At 36.2% G+C, this 25,372-nt stretch overlaps 1 protein-coding gene across 2 annotated transcripts in view; it reads right to left on the minus strand.

Moving 5' to 3' along the window:
- Positions 1-25,372, minus strand: part of Nkain2 (sodium/potassium transporting ATPase interacting 2) — an 877,560-nt gene that overhangs the window by 25,350 nt on the left and 826,838 nt on the right. For both annotated transcript variants that reach the window (XR_011369284.1, XM_070010131.1), the window contains exon 5: positions 3,967-4,027. Coding sequence is in view for 1 of the 2 variants with exons in the window: in XM_070010131.1 (XP_069866232.1) it covers positions 3,967-4,027 (61 nt within the window). In the remaining variant the exon portion in view is untranslated. The remainder of the gene's footprint in view (positions 1-3,966; positions 4,028-25,372) is intronic.

Here is a 25,372-nt window from a genome sequence, read left to right on the forward strand (position 1 = left end):
GTGGCCCCTTGAAGGGTTCTGCATTTTTTTTAAGGCTTCCTGGATGCCCTTCCTGCGATGGCACCTGTAATCAGAGCTGGGCCTGCAGCTGGTTAGCTTCAGATAGTCTTCAAAGTGACTTTATTCATCCAGTTGTCATAATTGGGCTCTTATCAGTACAGTGCATTCGGAGCATAAGTTATAGAACCAAAGCTATCATTATTACCTGTTCTTCATACCGTTCGTAGGAGTAGAGGCACAGGTAAATTGATGGGCAGGTGACTGGCACCTAGTCTTTCCACTCTAGCCCTGTCAGGACACTTCATTGAAAGTCCATAGTAGTTTAAAGTAGCTACATAAAAGTCCCTCAGTGCTTACATACATATTAAACCTTTCCTATACTACAAGGCTCGCTGAGTGCACCATTTTAAATCCACTGAGTTTTAGCAATAAAGATATTTTAGGGGTGGGTGCTGGTGGCTCATGCCTGTAATCCTAGCTACTCAGGAGGCTGAGATCTGAGGATCATGGTTCAAAGCCAGCCCAGGCAGGAAAGTGTTGAGACTCTTATCTCCAATAAACCACTAGAAAACCGGAAGTGGTGCTGTGGCTCAAGCAGTAGAGTGCTCGCCATGAGCTGAAGAGTGCAGGGACAGCGCCCAAGGCCAGAGTTCAAGCCCCACGACCGACCAAAAAAAAAAAAAGATATTTTAGGGACCAAGATATTTTTCTTTATCATACAATTTCCGAAAGTTAGAAACTTCCATCTTTCTTTACATTAGTGTGTTGGAAGTCAGCTGTCTTGGCAGTGTCTGAAGCTGAACATGTAGACAAAGGGTTAAGACAATGATAACATATAAAAAATACTAACCAAAGCATTGTACTCAACAGACACTGCATGCCCTGCATGAATGATTACAAGTAAATTAAATAAATATTAAAGCTTTCTGGACACAGAACCAGCCCAAATGGACGTGTAATATTAGAGGGCTTATCCATGAGAAGTCTGAATAAAGGCAGATAAGGGTTGATCACCAAAATATGTAAAAATGAATGTACATTATTTTGAACCTTTGTGGAAAAAGAATATTAGATGTGACATCATAAATCTTCCAAAAGATACTAATGATTTCTGACTTTCTCGGATTTATATGGTTTGGAGCACAACTTGATCAAGGACAGAATTCTGTAAGACTAGAATTCTGGGCTTCTAATGCTTTTCTGTTTTTAAATGAAGAGGTTCAATATCCAGGAGTTTTGTATTAATTATTTTTGTAAATTGAAGGCTTAACATCCTCAAAAAAGATCACTGGTTCCAAGTAAACTTGACCCACTTTAAAACATCTAGAGACATTAGGTAACCACATGCTCTTGAACATGGATTTCCCAAGGTCATCACATTCAGACTAACCAAAGGCTCCACACTCACTCTTCGTGTTCAGACTGCCCTTGGAGATTCTCCTGAATGTTTCAACATAGCATGCTGTGTTCTCTCCAGGGAACTGAGAGTTTAATAAAGCTGTGAAAATCTTTCTGTTTCTATCTTTGTTGATGTCTGTTCCCAACCTACCTTACCAAGGTAATTTTAAAACAAAATTGAACTAAGAAAACTGGACATACTTTCTTACAGTACTCTCAGAGGTGTCAATATGTAAAAGAACATTCTAAATTTCAATGACAAATCTACTCAACTTGAGAATCTTTTTAGAGTATTTCAAGGATCCCCTTGGAGAGGAATATTCTGGAAAGATGTTTATTATCTATGGGAGACCTGGTAGGCAGGGAAGTGATATCTAAGACAGAATTGCTCTGGCATGGTTGTTAAATGAAAACAAACCTTATAACACAGGGAATACCCAACTTCCATCTGAACCTTGGCCGTAAGCTCTACCTTCTTTAAGGATTTGCATATAGGAACAGAATGGTATAATCTGAATACATTTACATAATTAGAATTCATACACTGTTCATCTTTTCTCTTCCTAGTTTTGAATAAATTTTTTTGTTTAAGATGAGTGTGTACTAAGTATCTTTTCTTGAGGTACCATGAACTCAATCTATTTACATTGAACTAATTATCATATCCCAACATTATTTTCCTTAAGTGACATGTTCATCAGCCTATTCATTCAGACTAGACAACTAGGAATCTAGCAGTATCTCCCTTTTCCCTTACACAGTAATGAACTACCCTACCAATCTTAGTACTTACCATACAGCTTCAAATGTTCATACCATATTATTTCTTCCTCCTAATCTTTCCTTCATGATGATGTCACTGTAAACCCTCTAAACTCCATTTCTGAATTATGTTATTCTCTTCTTATAAACTATATACCAAGTGATTTTCCATTTTTCCTTATAAAAGGAAGTTTAAACTCTTTATTCTTTCACACTAGCTTTCCCAAAAAGAAAAGCCTTGCTGGTTTTCTCTGGCTGTTTGCTTCTAGCATGAGAAACAATTTCACTCATGTTAATCTTGCTGTAAAATGTTTAAGTGTTTTTTCACTTTCCATCTGGGTCCACCTTGATCACACACCAGCTACCCAACATGCATCTATTTATCATCAAGACCAAGTTTAAGATAATTCAGTATAAGTACTTTCTGATTCCTTTTTCCTCTTTCCCTCTTATGCACAGTTTTATTATATTAATTTCTTCGCATATTTATTTTACCTTACTAGGTGGCACAATTTTTGAGCTAAAAGATTATCAATTAGTTTTCTAAAATCTCTTAAGACTTACTTATCACCTGATAAATGGAGGAGTGTTTTACAAATGCTTACTTAGTGAAAGAACCATTATTTCTTTGTACACACAAAACAATAGAAACTATGTACTATGTTTAAATCACATATGATTAATGATTAAAAATGACCTTTTGCTGGTTAATCATCTGATACTACTTTTTCCTTGCAATATGATTAGAAAGTAAAGCAGAAACATGTTTTGGATGTTTCCTTTGCATCTTCATGTAAAAGAGAAATGGGTTCTCATGATCTACCATTATCTCAATAACCTTAATCCCCCTTAATAGTTTTGAAATTCAAGAAAAAATATTCCCCACTCTGAGTTCTTCTCAAAGTAAATAACTAGAACTATATGGGAATCGATCTATGTTGATACTGAAGAGAATAGAAATGCTTCCTATCTTTTCAGATCTGTAGGACTGAAAAGATAGCAGTGAAACCTTCCAATGAACTGTGCTTTAGAAGAGGAGAAGGCAATGGAGCCTTTCTGAAGCTGGTGCAGGAGACCACTGCCTAAACTTTGGACCAAGAAATTGCCCTCAATGGTAAGACTGAGAGTTCTAGCCATATGGTTCAAGTGGTAGGAATGGAAGGAATGTGTAAACATTTGACTCCACAGAGACACATTTCCAGAATTAATTTGAAGCAACGTCTTAGGAGCATTTTAGGAACTATTGTAAATTATTGATTGTTGAGCTTTGTGGTCCTTGGTGAAACTGATTATCTATTAATACTTAATAAATGGTTTATAAAAGAAAACAATCAATTTAAAAACCATTTTCACAGGAGGATTTGGGAGGGAAAAGAAAAGGGAAAGGGAAGACAGGAAAGAGTAATAGAAGGGGAGAATATACTAATCAAAGCATTCTATATGCATATGTGGAAATGCTATGATGAAACTCCTTATCATGTATAATTTAATGTACACCAATTAAAAATTTAGAAATCACTTCCATCTTTAGTATTCCTCCTGTATACTCTACCATAACGGTTATAAGAAGAATACATTTAAAAAGTATCTTCAGTGAAAAGAAAAATGTATGTAATAAAAATGATTGCTTCCACATTTCTTTAATATGCTGATTTTTTTCTGAAAAAGTTAATTTGATGGACTCTAGAAGTGTCATCCCTTCCTTAAAGAGGGGTCAAGGGACACTGAGGAGCAGGAAGGCTAGGTGTAACTCTGTAAGGAAGAAACTTTGAGGTGAAAGAAGCAGAGTAGAGCTTTGGTACTTACAGCTGTCCTCTTCTTCAGTTATACATTTCACAACATAACAGGCGTAGATGAACCCTGCCAGCTGAAACAAAACAGAGATGCTTTTAACATCAGGAAAAAGCAAGAGTGCCCAATCTCATTGGGAAAATGGCCTTTCAAAGATGAATGATTTATCACCAGGTTTGTAAGTCCAAATGGTACATCAGACTGGACCATGATTCCAGTATGGATTTTTGGCTCTAGTGAAATATTGAGAAATACACTGTAAATTAATATATTGCTTTATTTTTTTCTGTGGTGCTTATGTGGGAGGTTTGCTAATTTCAAGGCAATCCAAAGCAAATTACTTTATACATAAAGGGAAAAAAAGACCATGACAATTCATGAGTGGATTTAACATGTTCACTTGTGCCAATTGACTTCTACTTTAGTTTTCCTTCATTCAGGGGTTAGGATTCTAAAACTGAACATCAGGAAAAAGTTTTGAGGTGAAAAAAACATCAAGGAGGTTCCATAGAAGTAAGAAAAATGTCACTGCACCTATAACGGAAACCAGAGCATTAGGAGGTCTAATTAAAATGAAATGTTACAGAGAAGTAATGCTTTCCATCAGCAGCACCAAGACAAAGCACACAATTCTGGATTGCATGCAACACATCATCCTTCCCAGCAATCAGGAAGGCCCCTGATCATTGAGACTGGTGCCTGAGCATAGCAAAATCCTATAGAGAAGTTTTTTTTAAATTTCTTCTCATCAATAACAAATATTTAATAAAATTTAGAGCTCTGGTAAAAGGAAGCAAATATCATTTCCTGATAAACAAAACCATTTTTTAAACTTGTTTAGAGTAATCTGTCTTGAGTGAATTCTTTAAAATGTAGCATCAGACCCACTGAGGAAGTTTATTCATTTCAGCTTTGAAATGATCTGCTTGGGTACTGACCCTGTAAGATCATATTTGAGTTGGGGAAAAGGAACCTTTCCCTATAGGAAAGGCTTTAAAGTCTTCAATCAGGTTGCTAAAGCACAGGGAATAAACGAGCTACTGTAATAAGCCTAGTGAAGTTGTTTTTCATTAGTGGACAGATAATGATCTTTTGCAGGATGTGGGTGGAACATTTTTAAGTCAGAGGGTACACTAGTAGCTATTTAATGAGCACAAGACTATGTGGAGACAAAATGTGGTTCAGTTACAAGGTATGCTGAAAAAAGTATTTAACAGGATTTGAAAAAGAAAGCATTTTCTGGAATAATCTTGATGTGTGAGAAAGAGATGTAGCAGAGCATAAAAAAAACCCGTTTTCACTGTATTTGATTCCGTTGCCCTGTATCTTGTGTATACATATTTATAATTTGGAGAGGGGAAGGGAAATAACAAAATGCTGAAATAAGGATACAGGTTGACCCATTGTAACAATGAGATGTACAAGACACTAAGTTGAAAATGAACTTTACAACTTTGGGGGAAGGGGGAGAGAGGAGCTGGGAAGGTGGGGAGGGAAGGGATGGTAGGGGAAAAACAAAGGAGGAGGTAACAATGCTTGATAAGAAAGGTACTCATTACCTTACTCATATAACTGTAACCCCTCTGTGTGCATTTATTATTATTTTTGTTGTGAAAATACTGTACAGAGGGGTTACAATTACATGGACAAGGTAATGAGTACATTTCTTAACAAGCAATGTTGCCTCCTTTGTTTCCCCTTCCCCATCCCTTCCCATCTCACTCCTCCCCCTCCCCCGCCAAAGTTGTAAAGTTCATTTTTCGACATAACGACTTGTACATCTCATTGTTGCAATGGGTCCACCTGTATCCCTATTTAAACGATTTGTTTTTCCTCTTCCCCTACACAAATTATACCAACATCAAATACAATCAAAGCAGGGGTTATACTGTGGGGGAGGGACGTACAAAGCAAGAAAGATATCATCTTATAAATATGTTAGAAACAATCACATGAAAGAAAATACATTTGAATACTTCTCTTGGGGATCATTTCACCTAACATCAACTTATCTGACCTTTTCTGCTTGTCTCAGACATATACTAGTTATTGCAAATAAGGGAAACCATGGGACCTATGTTTTTTGGGCTCTGTGTGCATATATATAATATATATATATATATGCATATATATATATCAGAAAAACAATAGTCATCCTGGAGAGAAGAGGTCACAGTAGCCACAAACAATTGGGTCTTTGTGTTTGGTTCCCAATGAACAGGAATATGGGCCTCCTGATTACAAGAATGTAATCATCCCAAATGTAATGTCAGAGCTAGCGCATGCCATAAAACACTGAATAATGTACTACTGATACTATAGGAGTAAAATCATTTTCTTTTCAATATTTTGGGAAAGTCATCAAATCAGTATGTTTCTCTTTGAATTATATGGTGCTATTGGCAAGAAGTTAGTGATAGTTAGAATACTCTCTTATATACTAGAATAATCAGGATCATTGTGAGACATATTTAGAATGTAAGATACTAGTTAAAAAACTAGTGTCCCCTATTTGACTTTAGCAAAAAAGTTTGATTTGCCTAATCAAAATCACATAGTGATTTGTGCAGTTGTGTACGTATTAACCTTTTATCTACTAGGAGATGTGATAGTGCTCTGTTATCTGAATGGGCCAGTCTCCTGAGTACCTTGGCACTTGACTTTTGCTGTGGTTAGTTAAGGAGTTTGGTTAAATCTCTTGGGTCTAGCCTTTAACTCCTCACCTTTTTCTAATTAAGTTCTTCTTTTTTTTCTTCTTCTTCTTCTTTTTTTTTTTTTGTCAGTCATAGGGCTAGAACTCTGGGCCTGGGCACTGTCCCTCAGCAGTTCAGCTCAAGGCTAACGCTCTACCACTTGAGTCACAGCACCACTTCCAGCTTTTTCTGCTAATGTGGTGCTGAGGAATCAAGCCCAGGGCCTCATGCATGCAAGGCAAGTGCTCCACCACTGAGCCACCTTCCCAGCTTAAGTTCTTAATATATGTAACGGAATGTTACTAATTTATCATCTATTCTTTTCAGCTCTAAGCAATTGTGAACTTATTTGTAAAGCAATCTTCTCTTAGTCACAATTTTAAAAAATTCTAACCCTTACTCATCACTCATTACTTTGAAATGAAAATCTAGGTAACAAGTATTGATAGATTCTAGATTCTGGACCAGTAAATTTAAATTCCTCATTAGAGTGCCTCTAGATTGAAGATTATTAAGTGTACTCTAGCAGAATGCAGCTAAGGACCTGCTTGCAGCTTATCAGTGATCTTTTAATTGTATTCAGTCACATTCTGTAAATATCGGGGGAGTTCCTTTGATAAGGTAATTCCTGCTGCATTTCATTACAGAAGCTTGCTGATTAATAGAATGTTAGCTCCTAAACTGGTCACCTCTAAATACAAATGGAAACTTGTTTTCCTCAAATTCATTGAAATTTATAAACTCTACTATCTTCTATATTTCTTACACCATGTAAATAACTAATTTAAATTTTCACTTCCCAAGAGCAGTTTGTCAAATGTGCCTAAAGAAAAGGCAATTTCAGTCATTTCTAATAATTGTCAGTGCTTATGATGAGCAACTTGTCTAACTGCTACTTGGGCCATTTATATGATGGAAGTAAATTCAGGGCTTCTAAATCTTTTCACCATTGAAATTTGGGGTTAGGGGGCTCTTGGTGGTGGAGGCTGTTGTGTTTTAATGTGTATAAACAGAATTTGTCTCACTGCATCTAAGATGAGACAATCAAAGATATCTCCAGATATTGTCATATGTCCCTCTCTAACAGGGCCAGAATGTCCTCTCTTACAGCTACTAGTTTAGATACAGTTCCAGTCTTAAGGAATTTGTGATCTTGAGGTAGATTTACATGAGTTGTAAGGAGAACATTGTATGTTCAATAAGTGACAAACTGCATAGGGGTGCTTTTCTGCATTGGTCCATTCGTCTTGCAGTCACTCATTTTGTGGCTGCAGAGGACAAACAAAATGAGACTGGCTTTTCCAGCGTGAGATCATCAAGTAGAAAAGCTATGAATTGTGTTCAGGTAAGAGTTAGTATTACATCTGATGAAAGTTTGAAGACTCCTTCCTATAGAAACAGAAATCAAAACTGTGTAGGAAAATCAGGGCTGCTTTCTGTGCACTCCTGGTGTTACAATTCTCACTCTTCTGTTTTCCTACAGAGCATATTTAAAGGGTACCCCTGCTAAAACATCACGTTTTTTCACCAAATGATTCCTTCCTGAAGTGATGCTTAGCTTCTGTTCTGTCCCTGTTTCCTCTACACTCCACTCCTAGTCAGAACTGTTGTTTGTAGTGAGTTGATGGTTTGCTGGCAAACAGCCGTTGGTTTCCTTCGTTCCTTAAGTCATTTTCTCATTTGACCAAACAACCCCAAATGCTAATTCTCTATACCTCCTTTTTCCTTGCCCCACTAAGCTTTGAACCTGAAATCATCTGATGTCTTTCTTTAAGACTGAATTAGATTGTTGCTTCTCTCAAGAACTGGCAGTCCATTTTCAGAGTAGGTTGCAGGTTTGAGATTGATCCTGAGAGACAGAAAGACTTTGAGAAGGAGTTATAGAGAACATGAGAGAGGTAGAAAGGATACTTTTCCCTTCCTTCCTTCCTTCCTTCCTTCTTTCCTTCTTTCCTTCCTTCCTTCCTTCCTTCCTTCCTTCCTTCCTTCCTTTCCTTCCTTCCTTTCCTTCTTTCTTTCTTTCTTTCTTTCTTTCTTTCTTTCTTTCTTTCTTTCTTTCTTTCTTTCTTTCTTTCTTCTTTCCTTCCTTCCTTCCTTCCTTCCTTCCTTCCTTCCTTCCTTCCTTCCTTCCTTCCTTCCTTCCTTCCTTCCTTCTTTCTTTCTTTCTTTCTTTCTTTCTTTCTTTCTTTCTTTCTTTCTTTCTTTCTTTCTTTCTTTCTTCTTTCTTTTTTCCCCCTTACCATGCTGGTCCTGGAGCTTGAACTCAGTGCCTGGGATTTGTCCCTGAGCATAAGGCTAACACTCTACCATTAACATGAGCGTCAGCAGTCCCATTTCCAGCTTTAAAAACATGAATGTTGTACATAAATGTTTCTAATTTGGGAGGGGAAGGGAAATAACAAAATGCTGAAACAAAGATACAGATTGTATATACAAGATGCAGGGCACCAGAAGAGATGGTAGGGGAAAAACAAAGAGGGGAGTAACAATGCTCCATAGGAAATGTACTCATTACCTTACTCATGTAACTATAAACCTTCTTTACAATAAAATATATATATTAAAAAAAGAAAAAGGGATACAGATTGACGCATTATAATAATGAGAAGTACATGATTCTATGTTGAAAATGAACCTTACAACTTCGGGGAGGAGGGAGGGAGGAGTTAGGAAGATGGGGAGGGAAGGAATAGTAGGGGAAATACAAAGGAGGGGGTAAAAAATGCGAGATAGGAAATGTACTCATTACCTTATTCATGTAACTATGTCCTTCTGTACAGTATTTTTACAATAAAAATATTTAAAAAACAAAAAAATCCTTTTATTTGGTAGTTAATTGGAGATGAGAGTCTCACAGACTTCCCTGCCTTGGCTAGCTTTCAAAGGCAATCCTGGAATCATAGCCTCCTGAGTAGCTAGATTAGACATAAGCTACCAGAGCCTGGCAGATAGGACATCTTCAAACCAGAGTTTAGAAAAAACATGGAAAGTGTTTTCCAGTACAATGAAGTTGTCTAGTTCAGAGTGATTTAAGGGACTCCAAACCAAGACTAGTGCTTCTTATTGCATGGTAGGTCTGAGTTCCTGCAACTAAAATGAAATATTTTTTTCCTTGCTCCCCCTTTAAATTCAGCTAGAATAGTAACAGAAGGCACTTGGGGCATACTATTAGGCTTAATGCACAATTATCCACTACTGAAAAACAAAATGTTTCAGTTGTTTAGTCTTTGGCATTCAAAGCAGAACTAAGACAAAATCTTTTTATTTTTATTCATCTTTTCACCTTCATACATTTAATATGATTTGTTCATGTATAATTCACCTGGCAGGGAATTACATATCATCTTGATATCATTACTGACTGAAAGGAAATGATATTTTCTCTCTATAACTAAATCAGATTAAAATTCTTTTTTGCCTTCACAATGCCAAATTATGATCATGTGTCCCAGAAATTCACTTAGGAGCTAATAGGTAAAAAGGAATTGAAGCTTTTTGTTAAGTATTTAGAAAGATTCAAATGTAATAATCTAAAATGTAACCACCTCACTGTTTAAAATATTATAGTTTGAACTTCTATTTCCAGTAAAATGGAATAGTGGGAGGTATTTTTCTCCCTCTATCCTTTATACTGAATACAATTTAAAATGTTGGCCATTTTATATGTAACAAATCAGAAGAGTCCCAAAAGTAGAAGGCAGGCAGATCTGTCAGGTACATCAGGGACTCTTGAGATTTGTGAAAGGACATGGGGGTAAGTTTCCCTTTATTCTGTCTGTCTATTTATCTATCCTATCTGTTTCTATTCTCTCTTTATACTTATCATCTATTTTTGTGATTTTTTTTTGTCAGCCATGGGGCTTGAACTCATATCTTGGGCACTGTTTCTGAACCTTTCTGCTGAAGGCTAGTGCTCTACCACTTTGAGCCACAGCTCAAAAAACCATTTCTGGTTTTATGGTGGTTAATCAGAGATAAGAGTTTTATGGACTTTGCTTCTCAGACTGACTTTGAACTGCGATCCTCAAATCTCAGCCTCCTGAGTAGCTAGGATTCTGGGTGCGAGTCAGCATTGCCTGGTTTATTTTTGTCATCTTCACTAGACTTGGAGCTGAGATGCCACAACCTAGAAATGTCGATGGACATAGATCTTTAAAAAAGTCAGCCAAAATCTTGTTCCCTTGAGACAAAGGACCAGGAGAAGGACAGCCTCGTCAGTCAAAGTATTTTAAGAAACTATTGACTTATTAGGCAATACCACAGGTAAAATAAACTGAAATAACTGGAGTAATCCCCTTTGACTACAGAAGCAAATTACAGGGAGCCATGACTTTCTTCCTGGCCAGACTGTGGGGTTCAACAGGTCAAGCAAGGATTCCAGATTTTCATTCATGCTAGGAAGTACATAGGACCCTGCCATCCCTCAAACCCTAGGGACAGTGAAGGCCCATGGAAAATGTAGGGTTCTAGCCTAACTCTGCAGTAATAAGGTGCTCCTGTTCTCCCCATGGGGTGAGGTCAGAGGAGAGTTGGTAGCAAGTCAGGATATTTTACCAAAGTCGAGCGGTAATGAGGCTAATCTTGGCCCTGGGATGACAGCAAAACAACCTTGTGCAGTAATGAGGCCCTCTTAGCTCTCCCAGTTGTGGTGCTGTCAGGAAAGGGCGAATGGGGTTGTGCCTCAGCCTTACTAACAAGCTCTTCTCAGCTTGACTCTCAAAGGAGAACTTCTATCCCCACTTGACCAATATAAGTCAGCATCCCTCCTTTATCCACCACAGCACTCTTAGAGGAATCATCAAAAGAATAGGACCTAGAGTCCTAAATATTCATGTTTCAATTAAAAGTTACACACCAAGCCAATAAGAAGGCTCTCACTTTGAATAGAGACACTCAATGGGGACTAACAAGAGGCAACTGATATGAAAATTACTTAAGCATTTTAAGCTAGATACCATAAGATGCTTCTGTTAACAATTGGAAACACACTTGAAATAAATGAAAAAAGTCTTAGTGAGGTAGAAGGAAGAAACAAACAGTATGAATGTAGAAATAGAAGAAATGATGAAAATAGAAAAACTCAATTGAAGAATAGGAAAGTCCTAGGTAAGAACTGGTAACCATGACCATAGCACAATGAAATTACCTCATTTGGGCAATAAAGAAGTAGTCCGACATCTATGACTAAAAACTCAGGAACCCATGAGATAATAAAGTAGCTTTGGTGCTTGCATCATTTCTGTCTCAGAAGGTGAGGAGAAAGAGAGCAATATTGAAAAAGTGCTCAATGAATCAAGGACTAAAATGTTCCCAAAGTTTACAAAGGATATACATTTATAAATTCAACAAACTAAGTGAACTTCAATTAGGATAAATCAAAATTAGTTTTCACCAAAATGCATGATAGTAAAACTTGTGAAACTAAAAACAAAACAATTGAAGTATCAAAAAAAATTATGTACAACTATAGAAAATGGCATGCAACTACCATTTGACCCAGAAATTTCACTTTTGGGCTTTCATCCTAGAGAAATGTACAGATGTAGATAGAAATTCTGAGCATCAATGTTTATAGAAGTTTTATTCACAATTTTCCCAAACTAGACACAAAATACATGTCTTCTGTATATAAATTAGCAAACTGTGGTATGTCTACACACTACTAAGACATTACTCATCAATAACATAGAAGGGACTATTGACATGGGCAATCCCCATGTCTGTAGCTTTATATTATTTGAAAAAAAGCCAATACAAATATATTCTACAGAATTCACTTATATTATAAAGTCTACTTTTTGCTGTTTCATGAGACAAGATCTCACTATGTATTCTAGGCTGGCTTGGAATTTGAAATATTCCTCCCTCAGTCTTCTGAGATTGTATGTATGTGTCAGTATGATACAACTGTAGAGAAGGAGGACCGATTCATGTTCATCAGAGGTGAATAAGGGATGGGTTCAGAAGGAAGGGGAGATGGCAACATGTATGATTCTTCAGTGATAGAGTTGCTCATATCTTGACTATAACCATATTAATATCAGTAGTGGTATAGTAATATTTTAAAGCATGTTTCCTTTTGGGAAAACTGGGTAAAGGGTGGTCAGGGTGTCTCATTAACTCACATAGTTGCATGTTATACACAAGTATCTCACAATATAAATTTCCTATATTTTAGCCGGACTCCAGTGGCTCATGACTGTAATCCTAGCTACTCAGGAGATTGAGATCTGAGGATTGCAATTCAAAGCTAGCCCAGGCAGGAAAGTCTGTGAGACTCTGATCTCCAATTGACCACCAAAAAAACTGGAAGTGGCGCTGTGGCTCAACTGGTAGGTAGAGTGTTTGCCTTGAGCTGAAGAGCTGAGGGATAGCATGTAGGCCCAGAGTTCAAGACCTACAACCGACAACAAAACAAAACAACCACAAAAGTACTATATTTTAGAGTGCAATTATTATTTTTCTAATATAATTTTCCAAATATACATTTTAACAGAGTACATATATTGCTTTAAGTAAAAAAGCTATACTTTAATTTTCAGTCTTTAGGCCAACATGGAAGTTCACAATAATTTTGGATTCTAATGCTACATGCAGTCATTATTCAACTTGTTTTTTTTTGCTATGTGTGGAGGTTGTAGCAACACTATATTTTAATCTACAATTATCTTGTATTCTAAATGAATGAGTTCTATGTCTCATTAAAATTAACTAATCTCCTTTTGACTGAATTAATAATTCATTTGCTCTGAGCCCATCCTTTTTGTATTTGGAATTTGAACAGAAGGATATTATGTACTAGCTAAATATACTTTTAAGTTGCAGACAATTTTTACTTGCTCCTTTTCATCTTATTCCATTTACATAATTTGCGATTGCTCTAGCAAAGGATTTTAATGTGATTATATTGGTGGTTTTAATGAAAATCTTTATGAACTATTACATGGGTTGATGGTATACCATCTTGATTGTCTACTAGGTGATGTTTTTCCTATTCCACTGGTTGGACAATTATGGAGCATGTGAATTTTCTTTGATACAACGAATTCAGATGCAGTTATCAACTTATAACTCAGGGAAGATTTCTCGTAAGGTTTATTGTGAATGTTGAAGCATACAAGGCCAAATCAGCTTTCCAGAGGATCAAAAACATACCATAATTTGAGTCTTTAGGCCTTGTAGTATGTCATCAAGTAAAAATATATTAAACACTTTTTAAAAAATGAGATACAACTAGCCATACTTGAAAGTTTGTATTATCTACTTAAGGTTGGAAAAAGGAATGAACCAAGTACCAACACTGGCCTAGCCAATCATCTTAGTCTCTGGGGTTTGGTAGATTTCTTTAGACAAAATGTACCAAATAATTATTTAATTTTAAATGAGCCTGATGAATTATTAATAAAGTTGGCAGAGAAGAAGGTATTAAGACAGGGTGAATGATGGTTAATAAAACTGAAATGTTGCCATGGCTACTAATTCTCGCAAGGTTGAAGTATCAGATCAATTAAAAACTTGAATTGAAACTAATCTGATCACTTTGTGCATGTGACAGTTAAGAGGTGATCAAAGAAGTGGTCACTGATATCCAATAGAACCATTTGTTACAAATTCTTTCCTTTTAGAAGTAACAGGTAGTAGGGAATCTTCAGCTAGAGCTGTTCATTGAACACAAATGGGAAATACAAAACCAAACCAGCAACAACAACCCCCCAAGCCTGATCAACAAAATATACTATTTAAATATTTACTATTTTAATGGGACAGCTAGATTTACAATTATGTTTTAATATATAATAAGAGCTTTGGATGACTTACATGAATCAAGTAAGGCAGAAAGCACATTTTAAAAATATGTTGTAAGCGAGGGAAGGGGTGACACTTTTCAAAAAGACATGTACCCACACTTGACTTACATAACTATAAACCCTCTGTACATCACCTTCACAATAACAATAATATATATTAAAAATATATTGTGAAAATATAAACAACAATGTCCTGTAGAATTTCTGGACAGAATCAGCACATTTCTTTATAAGTGGTATAAGTTTTATTTGTAATTTATGGCAAACTGATAGCAAAATTAATAGGACAAAAAGTAAGGCATTTGCAAAAATAAATGAGCTCATGTTAGGTATTGTAACATTACCACAAAGCTAAAAATTAATCAGTATATTCATTGGACTAGATGTAGTATTACAGTTTTGACTATTGGAAAACAGGCCAAGTTCTTCCAAAGAGAGTACAGAATAGATTATTTGTATTAGATATTAATTGCAAAAGTACCTAATATTATATATGTTTCTATGGAAAAAGGTACTAAAACTAAAATAACATTGGAATCTCCTCAGAAGTACCAAATTAAGGATAAATAAAATGTAGAGAATGTATTGCACCAGAGACCTCAACACATATTATGCCAATATATTGCCAGAAACTGTAAATGAGACCACACTACGAGGATGTAGCATAGAGACTATACAGTGGATCAATATCTGCTTAAAGACAGCTGCAAAACCAGCAATGATACAGAGATGAACTTTGAACTGGAAAGCAGTTTAAACAAGTATGCATACTGAGGAAGTACAATGAGCGGATGCACAAATTTGGTAATCATGTGGAGATCCCAAAAAAGCAGTGTGTTCATGCATTACCTAAAGAGGACCGTCAAACACAAAGGAGATAAATAGTCCTAGTTTCTTATGGGGTAGCATGATATAACTGAAGAAATTTGTGCACTTCCTGCACCATTACTGAAGTGTGGTACTCAATGAAGTTGTGACCACATTGAGAAGGGAGTTAGAGGAAATTTATTAAGAGTATGAAGTTCCTGATCCAAAGAATCTGCTCAGAAAACACTGGGATGAGATTAAGGATGGCTGTGGTGGTGACTGTCGCGTCAAATTGATGGTTGACTGCTTCCGGAGAATAAGCTCAAAAACCAGATGATTTCTATGTTAAAGAAACATTTGTAAAAGGAGAAATACTGAATGCATCCTGTATGACAGATTAAAGCATTTCCTACTTTTTCTCTATCTTTAAGTAATTGATGAAATATAGCAGACCATTTTATATTTTGGAGATTGGGAATAGGACATACTCTGGGTCTCTAAGAGCCTATTCTGTCCACATCCCTGGAAATTTGTATCTAGTATCCCTAGAATAATGTAGCATATGCTACATGTGGACAGGTACAAGGATTTGATGTAGGCAGGAGACACTTCTTCGAGGTCATTAACTTGGATATACTATCCTAGGAATGTATGTAGAAGAGACCAATCCTCATCTTCTGGTCCAGAAGTTGACTTCCAATGAAGTGTTCACCGAGATGGGCTGAGTCAAAAAATGCAGATTGGTAATCATCATGCTCATTAGGCAAAGTATAATCTGACCTCACATCACCTTGCTGGTCTTATGATTGCTTTGCAGGCTGGGAAATAGTCCATCACCTCATAGTCCAGTAATTTTGGCTGACTGATTATATATGGAAGAATAGAGGAAAGGATTAATGTTAGTTAACTTAAATAATTCTTCACAAATCGTTTCTTCCTTTGGCAAAATGAACACCAGAAGAGATGTTAAATGATAGACTCATGATTGTCAAAAATAATTTATTAATTAAATAAAATGTATTTAATTTGTAAATCATAAAAATAAGAATCATGCCTCTGAATGCACTAAATGAAAGCAACCAAACCCTAACAACAAATCCTCAAAGAAACAACTGCCCAAGAAATAAGTGGACTAAAGACTTCAAGAGAAACTTCTCTGAAGAGGAAAGAAAGATGGCCAATAGACACATGAAGAAATGCTCAACCTCCCTAGCCATAAAAGAAGTGCAAATCAAAACAACATTGAGATACCACCCCACCCCAGTTAGAATGGCTATAATCAAGAACTCAAATAACAACAGATGCTGGAGGGGATGTGGACAGAAGGGAACCTTACTGCATTGTTGGTGGGATTGTAAACTTGTCCAACCACTTTGGAAAGCAGTATGGAGGTTCCTCAAAAGACTCCACATAGAGCTCCCCTATGACCCAGCAATCCCACTTTTGGGCATTTACCCAAATGATCACAAACAAGACCATACGAAAGCTACCAGCACAACTATGTTTATTGCATCATTATTTACCATAGCTAAGATATGGAACTAACCCAGATGCCCCTCAGTAGATGAATGGATCAAGAAAATGTGGTATATATATATATATATATACACAATGGAATTCTTTGTCTCCATCAGAAGAATGACATTGACCCATTTGTTAGGAAATGGAAAGACTTGGAAAAAATTATATTACGTGAAGTAAGCCAGGCCTAAAGAAACATAGGTCCCATGGTTTCCCTTATTTGCAATTACTAGTATATATCTGAGACAAGCAGAAAATGTCAGATAAGTTGATGTTAGGTGAAATGAACCCCAGAATAAGTATTCAAATGTTTTTTTCTTTCTTGTGATAGTTTCTAGCATATTTAAGGTGTTTTCTTTGTTGCTTTATATGTCCCTCCCCCATGGTATAACCCCTGCTTTCATTTTATTTGATGTTGGTATAATTTGTGGAGGGGAAGAGCAAAAACAAATCGTTTAAATAAGGATACAGGTGGACTCATTGCAATAATGAGATGTACAAGTCGTTATGTCGAAAAACTTTGGCGTGGGTGGGGGGCTGGGGGGAAAATGGGAAGATGCTTGATAAGAAATGTACTCCTGCTTTCACTGTATTTGATTTTGGTATAATTTGTGGAGGGGAAGGGAAAAAACAAATCGTTTAACTAGGGATACAGGTGGACCCACTGCAACAATGATATGTACAAGTCGTTATGTAGAAAAACGAACTTTACAACTTTGGTCGGAGGTTGGTGGGGAGGATCTGCTAAAGGGGGGCGGGAAGGGAGGTATGGGAAGGGATAGGAAGGAGAAACAAAGGAGGAGGCAACAATGCTTGGAAAGAAATGTACTCATTACCTTGTTCATGTAATTGTAACCCCTCTGTATGGTATTTTCACAATTAAAAAAAAAAGATTGTCTAAGCTTACACTACCTGGACAGAATAGTTGCTTCGAAGTGTTATAATAAACTCAGATGTATTATCAGTGTTTGAAATATATATTTAGCTAAAACCTTAGAGCAACCAGGTCTCTTTCCCATGACGCATGTGGGGAGAAGTTTTGCCCTTTATGAAAAGGTGTTTTATGTGGCGTGTACAAAGCTTGCTTCCACAGCAAACTACTTGCTGTAAAGGGTGGCCAGGGAAAGATCACTGGGAGTGAAGACAGCAACGGAAGCTGTCCTCGAGGGGAATAAGATGTGGATTGGGAAAGACACACATTAAAGACCAGTTTTTCCCCAAAGCAATTTTAACAGGTAACAAACTGAATTGAAAGTGTCACTTAAAGGGCCATCAACTTTCCCCTTGTGGAACAGTGTGATCCAGTTGGACTGAATGACTTTGGAGTCAGACTTGGATATTATTGCTATTCCTCACTGACCCTTCTTAAGTTTCTGTTCTTTCCTTTTTCATTTTGTTCTACAGCTAGTCACTGACCCTACCATCTCACATATACTCAGTTCTACCCCTGAGCCATTCCACAACCCTTCCTAGATTTTTCTTCTTTCTACACAAGTCATAGACAAAATGAGCGAAAAAGTTGTGTGAACTACTACTGAAGAAAGGAATTTAATGAATTACTTGTGACATCATTTTCATTTAAGAATATTAAACATAGGAGAAACTACAACTCTATTTGTTTTACTATTATTGATATTATTGTTGGTTTTTGTGATGCTGAGAATTAAGTGTGAAAACTTTTGTATGCTAGGCAAGTATTTTACCCTGAGCTATACACAAAGCCTTACTTCTTAGTTTTTAATATTTAAACATCTAAGTTAACTAGTCATCTAACCGATCCTTTACATATGGGTTTCAGATAAGAGATAGGAAAGGACAGGAAAATGATCAATATATAAAGGAATATTGAGCATTGTGAAAGTGGCTCATGACATGGTGAATATATACTAACCTTTATAGTTATCATAAAAACTAAAAAAGTGTTCCTCTTGTTTATTATAATTTACAAATGAGAAAACTGAGGCTTGGAAATTAAGAAATGTCACAAGATATGAGGGAGAGGATTTATTCCAAAGTTTATAGACCCAAAACACTATGCTTTTTATTTTGAGACAATATTGTTAGCTTATTCAGTAGGTGACAATACTAGTCAGGATAAGGTATATAACTTCTGGCGATCAGTGTGAACTCACATTTAATTTTTTAAAAAAATTCCTAAAATTAAGTTAGCCTACTTTTCCTATTTGAATGCAGAGGACAGTACTGAGATTTATATTAGCAGAGCTTCAATACTAGCAAGAAATAAAATGGCTCACTACCAGACAAACCACGAAAGAGTTTAATGCCACTTGTGGGAAACTCTAGGACACCGAGAACTAGAGAGCGCCTCCCACTCATTTAATTACCATTTCAATTCTCTTTCAGTGGCTCCAACTCATCATAATTTTATAGTCCTCCTCTGAATTGTATATATGTGCATCTACGCATCAGAGTGGCTTTCTTATATTAGAACTATATTGGTGAGCCACTAATTACCTTGAGCTTACTTCCAGGATCAAAGAAAGCCTCAAATTAGGTGAACAGTCATAAACCTGGTATGGGTCTAAAAGCCAGAAAGGTTATCAGTTGTTCTTCTTGCTTATAAGATAGATAATTTACAATGAAGTACTTAAGGGCACTTATGATTGGCCTCAAGTTCAACCTCCCAGCCTTAATACTGTGTCTCTTCCTTTTTCTTTCACAGTAAATCTCTCTGGCAGTTCTCATACTAATGTGCCATAGTATTTGATTCTTTCTTTCTTTCTTTCTTTCTTTCTTTCTTTCTTTCTTTCTTTCTTTCTTTCTTTCTTTCTTCTTTCTTCTTTCTTTCTTTCTTTCTTTCTTTCTTTTTTCTTTCTTTCTTCTTTCTTTCTTTCTTTCTTTCTTTCTTTCTTTCTTTCTTTCTTTCTTTCTTTCTTTCTTTCTTTCTTTCTTTCTTTCTTTTCTTTCTTTCTTTCTTTCTTTGTATGTATGTGCGTGCTGGTCCTAGAACTAGAACTCAGGGCCTAGGCATTGTCATTTAGTTTTTTCTGCTCGAGTGGTGCTCCCACTGGAGACAGAGCTCCACTTCTAGCTCATTTTTTTGTGGTTAATTGGAAATTAAAGTCTTATGGATTTTCCTGCCCTGGCTGCCTTTGAAACAATATCATCACATCTCAACCTCCTGAGTGGCTAGGATTATAAGCAGAAGCCATATGCCTTGCTACTTTCATGTTTTTGAATATGGTGTTTCCCCCATCCTACCAACAAAATATAATGCCATGCAGTGAGTTGGATAGATGAGTTGTGGACAACTTCAAGACTATTTTTTAGGGAAGTATATCTTAAATGCCAAAAAATGAACATAGGTTCTACTCCCTCTGTGCTCTTAGAAAAACTTAATTCATATTTATTGTAATTCATTTATGGATATTAATTCTTAAATTGGGCTGTGAATATTATTGAGGCTTCAAGAATGTTTTATTCCATAAGTCTTCTTTTTAACCCTTTCTGCCTTCTATTCCCTAATTCTGACACTATCCACAGGAAATTACTATTTGGCTTTTGATAAGTAGAGAATAACTTTTCTAGTCTTGAGCTGCATGTAGTATACAAGCTCAATATGAAGATAAAAAGACATTATAACTATGATGAGATTTTGAGCTTCTAAGAAACAACCATAGTATTTGTTCTCAGACTCTTTTTAGCCATCCCTACAAAAAGGAAGGAACTTTTCTACTTCTCTTTTTTAAAATCTGTAATGTTAATTCAAATATTTCTCTCTTCTTTGGCAGAGTTTGAGAACTCTCAGCCAATTCAGAGACTTTTAGGGGTAAACACTTTCTTTTCTTAAAAAAAGATACATATTTTGTTTTAATCATAAGGAACAAATATTGATACAATATACTCCTAAATACAACACTGTAGTATCTATGGTGATATCATAATGAATTAATGAATTCATTGTCCCTATTGTCTTGTTATTTTTTGGTCTTTTCTATCTTTTTTGTTTGTTTGTTTTGTGCCAGTCATGGGGCTTGAACTCATGGCCTGGGAACTATCCCTGAGCTTCTTTTGTTCAAGGCTAGCCTAGCACTCTACCACTGGAGCCAGAGTGCCACTTCCTGCTTTTTCTGTTTATGTGATACTGGGGAATTGAACTCAGGGCTTCATGCATGCTAAGCAACCACTCTACCACTAAGCCACAGTCCCAGCCTCTTATCTATTTTTAAAATCTTTAAGTAGTTGTACAAAGCAGTTGCCATTGAACAAAGCAGTTTATAAACTCAATTCATCCTACTCAATGTCACCCCTTTCAACATTCTTGCCCATCCCTCCCAACCCACCCCTTCGTTTGCTTTTCTTACTCTTGTAGGATATACATTGAATACTTGACTGAATTTACCCCCTCTTCTCTTTGTCTATCTCTCTCCCTTAAGACCCCATACTACTTCTTTCCTGGTGTTACTTTATTATTATGACTTTGCCTTCTAGGGTATTAGACTATTGAACTCTTTTGAATCTATCTGAAATCATAAAATTATTATAGGAAGGAGTCAGAGAAACATTAGAACTCCTTGTTAACAATCCTAATGGCAAGCAGGAACTTTCTCAGTAAATATCCAGAAGCACAGCAAATTAAAGAAAGGCATGATAAACAGGATTACATCAAGCTAAGCAAGTTTCTGCATGACAAAAGATATAGCCAACAAGCTTAAAAATCTACAGAATGGGAGATTTTGTCAGCTATACATCAGCCACAGGCCTTCTATACTGAGAGCTCAAAAAAATTAAATGCTCAGAGAACCATCAACCCAATTAATAAATGGGCTAATAAGCTAAAATAAACTTCTCAGAAGAAGCAATAAAACAGCCACAGACATATGAAGATACTGTAAAGGAAATAGAAATTAAAACAACCCTGAGATTCCATCTTATCGTAGTTAGAATGGCCATTATCAAGAAAACAAACAATAACAGATGTTGGAGAGGATGTGGCCAAAAGGGAACTCTAGTACACTGTTGTTAACAATGAGATGTAGAAGTTGTTATGTCAAAAAATGAACTTTACAACTTTGGAAGCTGGAGGGGGGGTGGTGATGAAGATGGGAAGGGATGAGAAGGGGAAAGAAAGGAGAAGGCAACAATGCTTGATAAGAAATGTACTCATTATCTTGCCCATGTAATTGTAACCCCTCTGTATGGTATTTTCACAATTAAAAAAAAAGAATGTAAACTCTGAAAAAAGCAGTATGGAAATTCCTCAAAAAACTAAACATTGAACTTCTTTATGATCCAGAAATTCCTCTGGGAATTTATCCAAAAGATTACAAACCAGGATACAGTAAAGCCAACAATACAACCGTATTCATTGTAGAGCTATTCACTATAGCTAAGGTATGGAATCAGCACAGTTGCTTCTCAATGGACAAAATGATTGAGAAATGTAATATATATATCACACACACACACACACACACACACACACACACACACACACACACACACACACACACACACACACACACACACACACACATATATAATGGAATTTTATGCATCCATTAGAAAGAATGGATGTGTAATGTAAGTCAGGCCCAGAGTGATAAAAGTTGCATGTTTTCCTTCATATGTGGAAGCTAGAATTACTAAATAAACATATAAGAAGATACGTTGGGTGGTATGCAAATGTACAAATGTATTAGCTAAAAAACACTTTCTAAAAAGAGATTTACTATATTGAGGTTATATATGTTTTTTCTTCATTCTTCCCCCCTCAGTTTTAGTGTCCTCTGAAGGTATTTACATATCCTTTGTTGGTAAATATATTTTATATTTCACCTCTAACAAAGGAAGAACAATATTTATTTATTTTATGTATGTATGTATGTATGTATGTATGTATGTATTTTGTCGGTTGTGGGGCCTGACCTCGGCCTGCTGTTCCTTAGCTCTTCAGCTCAAGGCCAGCACTCTATCACTTGAGCCACAGTGCCACTTCCGGTTTTTTCTGTTTATGTGGTGCTGAGGAATCAAACCCAGGGCCTCATGCATGCAAGGCAAGCACTCTACCACTGAGCCACATTCCCAGCCCTGGAAGTACAATATTTATTGATATCATTAAAGAAACAGAAGATGAGTGGGGCACCAGTGGCTCAAGCCTGTAATCCTAGCTACTCAGGAGGCTGAGATCTGCGGATCACGGTTCAAAGTCAGTCGTGGCACAAAAGTCTGTAAGACTCTTATCTCCAATTAACCACCAGAAAACTGGAAGTGGTGCTGTGGCTCAGTGTAGAGCACTCGCCTTGAGCAGAAGAGCTGAGAGACAGTACCCAAGCCCAGAATTCAAGTCCCATGAATGACCCAAAAAAAAAAAAAAAAAAAAAAAAAGAAACAGAAGATGGAGAGAAAACAAAAGAGAAAGAAAAGGCCTTGCTAAATCATAGAATAAAAAAAGGACATAGATGGATAAAATGACTTGTATGCAGGAATTTTTTAAAGCATTATTTAAAAATTGCAAGCAAGACTTTTAAAATTGCTATAAGAGTGTGTTCTCATTGTGTTAGTAGACTTGTAGTTTTATTCTCCTTAATTCCAGGAAAGTATTTTTTTCATTCTATTATATTTTTTCTTATTACATTTGAAAAGATGTGGGAAACATGTGCTTTATAACCACAGTGTCAGAACTCTAAGGAAAGAAAGCTGTCTGCATTTTCTTTCTTGTATTTGGAGACATTATCGATAGTTCCTCCTGAAAAGTGAGATTTGATGACAATCTCCACTTTTCACCTCAACAACTTCAGAGTTGTTGCAACCTCATTATGGAATGTCACATCTATGTATGTGTGGGTGTGAAAGTGGGTTATAATAAAGAAAGACTGAGTGTGAAATAACATTTTGCTGATTTTTTAAATCTCTAATGACTGATGATCAACTTTTTCTAAAATTAGTCCCTGTCTGCTTCTGAAGATCAATTTTCTAGAATTAGACACTTCAGGAGTTGTTTTTTTTTAAACTTCACTTCTACACTCCAAAGTCCCCATTTAGAATTCATTTGTGACTAAGTGTGATTCCTTCTAAATCCTTTTCTCAGATAGCTATGATTTCCAACCACTTGTAACTTCACTCTTTAGTCTATACTATAAATAGCTTCTGTAGCCTTCAAAAAACCCAGTAGAATTTGCCACTCTTCATATCAGATAAAAAAATCAATCCAAGAGTCTTAGAATGGATATGTATCATTTATTTGCTACTCATTCTGCACCAGCAATTATTCACCCATAAACTCTTTCACTTAACACAATCACTTTACAATTTCAGCATAATTATTGTATCTTTTTACTTTTTATTAGTATATATTTTTATTGTAAAGATACTGTTAAGAGGGGTTACAGTTACATGAGTAAGGTAATGAGTACATTTTCTATCATGCATCGCTACATCCTCCATTTTTCCCCTACCATCCATTCCATCCCTACCTCAGCAACTCCTCCCTCACCTTCCCCAACTGAAGTTGTAAAGTTTGTTTCCATCATAGTGACTTGTACATATCATTGTTACAATGGGACAACCTCTATCTTTATTTCACCATTTTGTTCCCCAAATTAGAAAAAAATGTATAAACAAGATGCAGGGCATGGGAATCAAATACAGGGAAAACAGGGGTTATACCATGGGGGAAGAGCATACAAAAGAAACAAAAAAACCCACACAGTACATTATAAATACATTAAAAACATCAGCAACAAGATAAAAACTGTTGTGTCTCATCGTGGGGTTCATTTCACTGAGCATCTGTTTGTCCGAGACATATACTAGTTATTGCAAATAAGGGAAACCATGGGACCTATGTTTCTTTGGGCCTGGCTTACTTCACTTAATATAATTTCTTCCAAGTCTTTCCATTTACTAACAAATGAGGCCCATGGGACATTCCTCAATATAATAAAGGCTATGTATGACAAACCTACAGCCAGCATTATACTTAATGGCAAAAAGCTAAAGCCATTTCCTCTAAATCCAGTAAAGAGACAAGAATGTCTACTCTTTCCACTTCTCTTCAATTTAGTATTAGAATGCCTAGCTCCAGCAATAAGACAAGATGCAAACATATAAGGAATCCAAATAGGGAAAGATGAAGTAAAACTCTCTTTACAGATGACGTGATTTTGTATTTAAAGAACCCCATGGACTCCACTCCTAAGTTATCGTATCTTTTTTAATATGCAAGGAATTTGGGATTTAAAGGAGTTAAAAGGCTTCACCAAAGTCACTGCTAAGAAGTGTGGCTGGCACCCAAATTCAGGCTAAAATAGAGTCCATGCTCTTAGCCAGTACCATGATTACTGTGGTGGCACAGAGACTTGTTTGAATACCCATCTCATTTACTGAAATTTCTCCTTTCAAATGTAGCTGATTGGGAAAAATAAATATAAATAATTGCCTAAGAGCAAAACTTCTTTTGTTAGGAAATGGAAAGACTTGGAAGAAATCATATTAAGTGAAGTAAGCCAGGCCAAAAGAAAAATAGGTCAGATGGTTTCCCTTCTTTGCAACATCTAGTATATGTCTAGGACAAACAGAAAAGGTCAAAAGCTATGACCATATAAGATGATGCTAAGTGAAATGAACCCC

The sequence above is a fragment of the Dipodomys merriami genome, unplaced genomic scaffold, assembly GCF_024711535.1.
Source record: "Dipodomys merriami isolate MVZ:Mamm:240054 unplaced genomic scaffold, mDipMer1.0.p SCAF_8, whole genome shotgun sequence".
Classification (NCBI taxonomy): Eukaryota; Metazoa; Chordata; class Mammalia; order Rodentia; family Heteromyidae; genus Dipodomys; species Dipodomys merriami.